We start from the raw sequence: 8978 nt of genomic DNA, 5'->3' as shown, positions 1-8978 counted from the left end.
TTGCTTAATTCATACCTGCATACCTAGGCAGCTTTGATGGTATGTTGATGGACAACTATCACAGCAAATCAAATCTCCACCATCTCCACAGATACCACAAGCATCATCATTTGGATCATCCCCGTCAGTGTCCACTTGATGGAGACCAAGATTCGTAGCATCTTTTTGCATATTCCACGCCCTGAGTTGGCATTGAAGAAGAGAAGTGCCAGACTCCAGATAAATATTTTGGAAAGGCTGACATAACTTGCTCCCGGCATGAATCTCAAAGCTGGAAACTGTGAGGATTTTACTGCAGCAAACACAATGAATCCCCTCTCTTGTTATCCATCCCTCCAGCATCACCTTTGCACCTCGACGCTTCATGTACTGGACCTTTTGTCTTAGCTGGACAACTCCAGTATCAATCAACCAAGAGAGCAATGTCCTTTTGCCGGAGTATGGGTTGAACCCGTCAATAGTTGGATTCTTTTTATCCTTAGAACTACGCACCAACAGAGTACATCGTCCAATTTTTTTGCTTTTTCGTCCATGTAGATAATGTGAATCTGATCCAGAGGGTGGCCTTGCATTATTATAATATAATGACCTTTTACTTTTCTTGTGTAAATCATCCCAATCGGTTCCATTTCTTCCTTTTTTTGTTGATTTCCCACCCAGCTTTATGGATGAACGCATCCTCTCTTCAGGGATATCAGTGAAGGCTCCTCCATCACCTCCATCACTTTCGTTTTGACTATCACTACCACTGGAATTTTTTTTCCATTGCTTTATCATCTCAATCCGGGTCTTCTTTGCCTTCCTTGCTAACTTGTTCACAATATCCTCCGATACTGAAGCAACTGCAGCAGTATCTTTCCTAGGCCTGGCATCAATTTCCTCGTCTTTTAACTGCTTCCGAAGTGCATCATATGCTTTAATTATTGACCAATATGCTGTTCCTGAGGGGTTTACATATACAGCATCCAGATAACTTTGATTCCTCCTCGGTTTATAGTCTATCGTCCATCCTGCATCAGTAAGCATTCCCTTAATTCGCTCACGTAATCTTTGCTTCTCTGTTCCACCACCACGCCTTCCTCTTCTTTCCTCTCTCGCACCAGGTTTCACCGGTTCAAGAAAGGTTGATTTTGATTTGGTATTGATCTCCTTTTTGGGTTGACTACACTCTGACTTCCTCCTTTTTGATTTCCTCGACATATCGCTCTCTTCTGACTCTGAATCATTGTCTACATTATTTGATGTCCTAAAGGTTGGTTTTACTAGAACATCCTCACGCTTTTGTGCCTTCCTAGAGTAGGGCGGTCTCTCATATGTATCTGCGTCCTGGTGACTGACTAAAGCAGCAAGGGTGCTTGTCATATTGTTGACCTTCACCTTCAGAACACCGTTTCGCCCTTGCAGCCGAACCCTCATTGGTTCATCAGAATCAGATTCACTACTCGAATCCTCCTCCTGCGAGTTCATACCACCGGTGCCATTTAAAAATGTGTTTCTCCTCCTATCAAAAACACCGCCCCTGCCTGATCCAGACCTTCCCATACTACTAGTGTCAACCCTTCTGGGTGCAAAAGAGCCATTATCAAAGCGTTTTCTCATCAAATTGGCACTATCAAAGCCATCATATTCATCAAACTCAAACACATCTAACTTGTTCATCTTCATCAAACTCCCTGACGCCTCGTTGTTCCTCCTCCTAACATACACATTTCGATCATTCTCAGCCTTGTCCCTCTTCCGGGCAAACTTCTCTTTCGCTGCAAGGGTTTTGGAGTCAACGCCGCTTCTACGTGGAGGTGGCTTCATAAACTCATCACTTGATTCGGAATCACTAACAAGCATTCTGGATCTCTTCATCTGCCGAGTTCCAGTAGAAGAAGACACAGTCCTACCAACCCCATCCTTCAAGATCCAAGGAGTATTCGCAGAAACCCGTGAGCGCTCACCAGAAGCACCACCCCGTTCCATAAACGATCACTAAACAAAATCAAAGTAAGGACCTTTTATAATCCTAATCCCGGTTAAATCCGAGACCAAATCAATAATGAAATACCTAAATCGATAAAACCGTTACTCGATTAACATCAAAACGCGCCCTAAATCTCCGGATCCGGGGGTATGAGAAACAAGACGAGCCCCGATCCTATCGAATTTTTTTCTTGTTTATTCAAGATATGATAATGGAAGTTATCGGCTATGAATCTTTTGGGGATCGACGTAACGAGCTTGTAAGCTTACAGATTCCACTGTCGCCGGTTTCCTCGGCGGCCGACAATGCAACTCCGCCGCTAGAGAGAGGAAGGAAAGGGGAAGAAAGAGAGAGAGAAAGAGAGAGAGGCGCAACGGAGCGGTACAAAAAAAAGATGAGGAAACCAAAACGGAACTTTTTTTTTTTTTTTTCCATCCGAATTTATTTATAGTTAATCCACCGTTATTGAAATCGCACCCTATACTTGTTGATTTAATCAATTAGCCCCCCCTGGCCTGTAATTTTGAAATCGAAGCGATTAGATAACACAAATAGGATTAGTTAGACCATCATTAGTGGAGTTCAGTTCGACGATTACAGTACTATCGAATCAGGAAAATAATTTATCGAAAAAATAATAAGATTATGGGCCGAAGAAGTATAGTGTCAAAGCCCATTAGGATAGGGGCTTTTATAATTAAAATATCTATCGCTAAAGAACATGGATATGTCTATTATTGATTACATGTTCATAGCGAATAGAACATCCAGAATTTATATCAAACTATATTGATGAAGGTACAATAAATTTTTGATTTCGATACGTTTATTATCCCTTCTTCTTTTTTTTTTTTTTTTTCTTTTCCCTGAAAGTTTAATGATGAATAATGAACTATTTCGAGTCTTTTCATTGCGATTTTTGTATGGTTAAAATTTATGACGTTCGATAGAGTCACTCACGGATATAGTAGTGCTCGGAATTCTTATTTCTTGACATAAGAATTAAAATAAATATAACAATATATGCATATAAGCATAGATATGTTTGATATAAAAATGTGGAATGATGAAAAAATTCAAATGGTAATCTAACGCCACTAACTCAGAAATTATCATTGTCTCTTGTTACTCTTCACAATTTCAAAATTTGAAATGAGAGAGGAGAACCAAAAAAAAAAAAAAAAAAAAAANCGAGCTTGGTAGGAGAGGTTTGGTAAAAGATGAAAGAAATGTGTAGTAAGAATACGAAGAAGTAATAAGAGACTTTGGGATGGAGGGGGGCTCACGTGAGTTGTTGTTGACATATTGGCGTCAGAGCAACAAAATTATAGTATTACAAAAAGACGTTAAGTCAATTATTACTGTAATAATAATGTCACCACTGTTACTACTACTCTATATATATTGTCGATTTCTTCTCAGAAGAATAGAAAGATCATCAGTAATCAGGAATATTTGTCGGTCTTCGTTTCGTGATGAAAACAAACACAGTTTATTTCCAAGACATTGATTTGTTTGTATGTCGATTAGTAACGTTAAATTCTGAAATCATGTTTACTCTTATTCTTGGGTTTTTTTGGGTAAGTTACGTTGTTTTCACATCTTATTGTCGCTTCTTTTTTGTTTTTTACATCATCATTAATTCATTATCATAAGAAATGTTATACTGCAAGCATATTAATCTTATGAGTTGGATATTATTATTTTGTTTTAGTATTAAGAGAAGAAAGGTCACATATTAGTTGTTCGCCTCATAGAAATATTTGTTAAAAATTTGTTTTGCCAAAATAGCTTTATTCAACTAAACCTATAAACAAATTACCGAGTGAAGTTCAAGACCGAATGATCTGGAATAAATATTTTTTGGGGGTAAATGATATAGTTTGTATATGGATGAAATCAATATCTACTTATCTAAGATGAAAATAGAGTTTACGATCAGAACGATTTGTCAACTATGCATGCAAATATATTTGAATTAAAGGTCGTCGTTTAATGATACAATCAAGTTTGAGTTATGATTTAAATATTTTGAGTGTGCTATAAATGAACCAACAAAACATAATCATAGTGACTTTTCATGCGATTAATAATGAAAACTTTGAACTTAACTCAAAGTCGTCTCATTATTATATACATTAATAAAATAAATTAGTCCCGTCCCATCAAATATTTTACTATTAGTTTTCTTCCGAAAACATACGTAGATTCAAGCAGAAGAAATAAGCACCAATACAAATTTTTATGTGTAAGTAACTGATTATATTTTTCATTAGATAGACAGTCTAATTATCCCGTTCAACTATTTCTTCACGTGCTTTTTCTTCTTTTCCTCCAGCTTTTTATCTCTGCATGCTTTTGTTTTTTATTGGTTTTTCAATTTGAAATAAGTATGTTTTGTGTTTTTAGAATTATTTGTTGGAAAAAATGGGAATAAGTGTGTTGTGAAAGCACGGAAGAAATTTGTTCAGAAAATAAAAACTATAGATAGATGGTGCGAATGTGACCAAAATGACATTAGAGCGTTGCCACGATATTACATTTACTTATCCATCATCATTCATACATTTGATGTCAAAAAAAGAAAATCTATCATACCAAAATTGATATCTGGTTAAAGGAGTGTGATATTCTATGATATCAATCAGATATATTGTATGTAAAAGTTCTTGTGGCCGATATAGAAAAAGAAAAATGAAAAAAAAACACACACACACTAGCTGCCAATACATTCTACTTGAAGGTACACTGTAATTTGATACGAATATTTGATTCGTTGCTGTTTGGCTGTCTTTTGATATGTATATGTCGTTTCCACTTCCTATATAATGATATCCTTTCTATCTTATCAAATACTATATCACTAAACTTTAAAGTTAGACGACGACGGTATATTTGTAATTAATCTGTCTCTGGAGAATCGTACATGGGACATGCTATATCCTATTTCAAACATTCACAGAATAATTTACACTGGTCTAATGATCGCGCTACCCCTATTCATAAAAACAACAACCAAATTTTCAAACTTAGACTTTCAAGTGTCTCTACCTGTTCTACCTAACTAGTTCATTGTCAAATATATCACAACTTTATCAAACACACAGTTTTAATGAGATCATATAAATTAGAACGTTCTATTAGAGCTATATATATTTAATTCATTGATGGTATCTTCATAAATACTAGAGCTTTTAAGATCGAAGGAAGAACAATACGTAATAAGTTGATTTCTATGGTGTTTAAATTTCGAATCCGATCTAAAGCAAAAGGTTAATGATCTGTATATATAGTACTACGACCAATGATATGATCGAGTTGTAAATCTCAAACTATTAAGTCACAAATGGACGTTGTAATGTCGTGATTTATGGTCGGGTTTCAAAGATTATTAGTTTTATTTTCCTTATATTATCACAGCTTTTTTTTTTTTTTTTAGTTTACTGGTTTATTTTAATAAGGTATGAAAAATCATAACCAACTCTATTACTAATTGGAGCTTTGCAGCTTACTTTAAAGGTGTTATTAATGAACTTTAATTGGTCCGATGCTTGCTTTTTTCTTCTTTTGTCGTTGTTTGTTGTATTCTTTAGAAGTGGTAAAGCAATCGCATTTAATATCTATAAGACTACATATTTAGTCAATTGTAATGTTAAATACTCCGGTCCGGTATTTACTACCCCCGGGGACAAAAGGGCTGTGAATTAAATCCGATACGTAGCACGAGAGATCATCTGCCCAATCAACTTATTTATTGACCCTTTCATGTTTCCTCTTCCAAAGTCTGTCACGTATATGTGTATACTAATACAACTTGTGTCTGCATGTGTGTAATTAAGATATACCAAAGGGAAAATATTTTTGTTCGTTTCTTCCCGTTTTTTAGACAATATAAGATGCTTTTGTTTTTAATGACATCTATACCATGCTATTTTAACGTAATTTATTTTCTTTGGAAATAACGTGTATCTGAAACAAAATGAAACGTAAGATACAATGTTGTTGTTTCACACCCAACGAAAAAAAACGCTTAGTATTTATTATATAAACCACAAGAAACAAATTCGACTAGTTCTGATTTGACATGTTTTGTTTTTTAAAATCCAAGAATAATACGTTTGTTGTAAACTTGAATTAGATGTTTTGATTATAAAAATAATAGTTTGTTTGTTGTAGTAGACGTCAAATATATATGAAAGAATATGTTCGTTGTACCAGCAGCAGCTGCTAAATAGCTAATAAGATTCATAATATTCAAAAAGAGATAAAAAAGAGAGCGAGAGAATAAATTGATGTGATCAAAATTAGTGCTTTAAAAAACAATTTTTTTTTTTTTGCTAAGAATGTTAATATCATTTAAAATGAAAAGTTTTGTTTTTACATTTGAAAATGGAAAGCTAACAGGTCTTGAAACTTGGCAAAAGAAATAAAAACAAGATTACAAGATTGGGAAAATTAAACTCTAAAAGAGTTCTTTAAATCCATCGCTGCATCAAATTTCTGAATGGCTTCCGGTGCTGTCGTGCGGTGATGATGTTTTTTACCTATTTATAAATGATATTGAAGAGTATGTTCGGAGGTATTGAGACTTGGTTTTTTACCTCCTTTAAAAAACTATTGAAAGTTCAACGAGTTTTAATTATAAAGGCGAATCCTTGTAATAATTTCTGTTCCAACGGGCAAAGCTGCCTCTCTATGTTAGTATATAATACTTGACGCCGTTTGACCTTTTTTTTTTCCTTTTCCTTTTATACGTTTATTCATTTATTTTTAAAAAATATATTTACGAGAAAATAAGATTTTTTAATTAATTGAAAACATCTGATTATGACAAAATTTTAAATTTCCGTAATGATAAATTTTTCAAGAGTAGTGTAACCTTATTTAGTATTTAATATATAAATATAGTATATCAATAATATTTTCCAACTCTTTATTCGTTTTTTTTTGTCGGATCATTTACTGTTGAGGAAAGATAAAACTAAACATTGCTAGTTTGATTAATATAAAGAAAATAATGTAGGCATGATGACGACCTTTTGACCTGGACATATGTGCTTTGCGTAGTGTTAACGGCGTCAGCTGCCGTTATCTCATTCCCAAAATATATACAAGAGGGAATCTCTTTCTCTCTCTGTCTCTCAGTCTCACCATTGAATTAATCACTTCCCATTTTTTTCAAAATCTCTTTTTTCCCTCTCTCTCTCTTTCTCTTTCTATCTTTCTATCTCACTTTCTCCCTTGAATAACAAGCTTGGTATATTTGTTACAACGGCCTAATTAAGCAATCTCTTTTGATTTTCTCACACGAATAAAAAAGAAGTAACAAAGGGAAACATCTTTGGCGTGTTTTGATATTTCGAAAAATGGGGAAAAAAGAGATGAAGGACCATCATCATCATTCATCAACTACAGCAGTAGAGAACGACGACAAAGTCGAAGCTGTTCTTCATCTCCTTCGTAAACATTCTCCTCTCACTCTTAAACAGGTTTGGTTTGGTTTCTTCCCACTAATTAATTAATATATATATATATATATAGCTCAGTAATTATTTGTAACATGTTTTCAAGAAATAACATGTACTCGTTGGGAACTTAATTGGGTTGTTCACAAAATATTGCAGGAGAAGTTCTGTAACAGAGCTTGTGTTAGTAGATTCTTGAGAATTAAAGGAGACAATGTGAAGAAAGCAGCCAAACAGCTAAGGTCTTGCCTTTCATGGAGATCTTCTCTTGGCATTGGTACTCTCTCTCTCTCTCTCTCTCTCTCTCCCTCTCTACTCTATATTTGTTTTTGTATAACAAGTTTTAGACGTATATCTATATGGATAAACGTATATTTGCAGTCTTGAAATGTTAATATACCATACGGAACACGCGTACGTTACATCTTTAGAGGTAGTCAGGTAGACAGCTTTATTTTTTTAAAAACGGTCTAAATTTTTTAAAATAATGAAAACGAGAGGATGAAAACATAAAGCTTAAAGTAAGCAAGCATGTAGTGTGTTGTGTGTGTATATAGATGAATAGATTTGGTTAGCTAGTAGTGGTTTCTAGTGTAGTCAGTGTTAGTGTAGAAGAAAAAAAAGACAGACGTTTCGTTGCTTGCTTTTTTCTCGGGTTTTGATGTGTCCCATGTTTGAACATCGAGCGTTAAAGTGAATATCCACTCATTATGACACCCACTTATTTTTAACCTCTTCTATTTAATTTTTCAAGATTCTGTTTTCCCTTTTTCCTTTTTTCAAATTTTTTTTGTTTTGATCTTTATTAATATATAATATATATATGTAATAATTACAGAGAGCTTGATCGCCGACGAGTTCACGGCGGAGCTTGCTGAAGGTCTTGCCTACGTCGCTGGTCTTGATGACGAGTGCAGACCCGTTTTGGTAACTTAATAATGTTTCTCACTCTTGATATGATTTTCATATTTATTTCATTTCATAACCAAAAACCTAATTGAATACTTTAATTATCACCTCTTAGGTTTTCCGCATTAAACAAGAGTATCAGAAGCTACATACGCAGAAACAGTAAGTAAATAAATTATCTACAGTATATCATATTAAAACATCAAAAACATAGTTGTCACAAACTTAATTTATATTCCTTTTAATTTTTCCGTAGGTTGACTCGTTTGGTAGTATTTACATTAGAGGTGGCTATCTCAACCATGTCCAGAAACGTCGAACAATTTGCCATCCTTTTCGATGCTAGTAAGTTCTCTCTCTCTCTCTCGTTTTCCATTCATCATTTTATTATATTAATAGGAAAAAAGGGTTTCAAAATAAAGGTAAAAAAAAAAAAGTGAAGTAAAAGATTCAAAAAATGGTAACTATTTGACTTTGTCTTCTTTATCCTCAATGGAAATATTGTCACGGTTAACGAAGGAGGAGGTATTGGTTTAAAATTTTGAAAGAATTTTAATGACTTTAAAAGTTAGGTAAAATATGTTGTTATTCAATCAAGACTTTTAAAAACTCTTAAAAAATTTGGTGTTATTGGT

At 34.1% G+C, this 8978-nt stretch overlaps 1 protein-coding gene and 1 pseudogene across 1 annotated transcript in view; one reads left to right on the top strand and one right to left on the bottom strand.

Moving 5' to 3' along the window:
• The window catches only part of LOC104763242, a 6335-nt pseudogene extending 4367 nt beyond the window's left edge, over positions 1 to 1968 (bottom strand).
• LOC104763225 (CRAL-TRIO domain-containing protein C23B6.04c-like) overlaps positions 7122 to 8978 on the top strand; it is a 4105-nt gene continuing 2248 nt past the window's right edge. The window contains exons 1-5 of the mRNA XM_010486633.2: positions 7122 to 7458; positions 7594 to 7711; positions 8273 to 8361; positions 8459 to 8505; positions 8600 to 8688. Coding sequence (XP_010484935.1) covers positions 7336 to 7458; positions 7594 to 7711; positions 8273 to 8361; positions 8459 to 8505; positions 8600 to 8688 — 466 coding nt within the window. The 5' untranslated portion in view covers positions 7122 to 7335. The remainder of the gene's footprint in view (positions 7459 to 7593; positions 7712 to 8272; positions 8362 to 8458; positions 8506 to 8599; positions 8689 to 8978) is intronic.

This window comes from Camelina sativa, chromosome 3 (genome assembly GCF_000633955.1).
Source record: "Camelina sativa cultivar DH55 chromosome 3, Cs, whole genome shotgun sequence".
Classification (NCBI taxonomy): Eukaryota; Viridiplantae; Streptophyta; class Magnoliopsida; order Brassicales; family Brassicaceae; genus Camelina; species Camelina sativa.
This window is presented reverse-complemented; position numbering and strand designations above follow the sequence as displayed.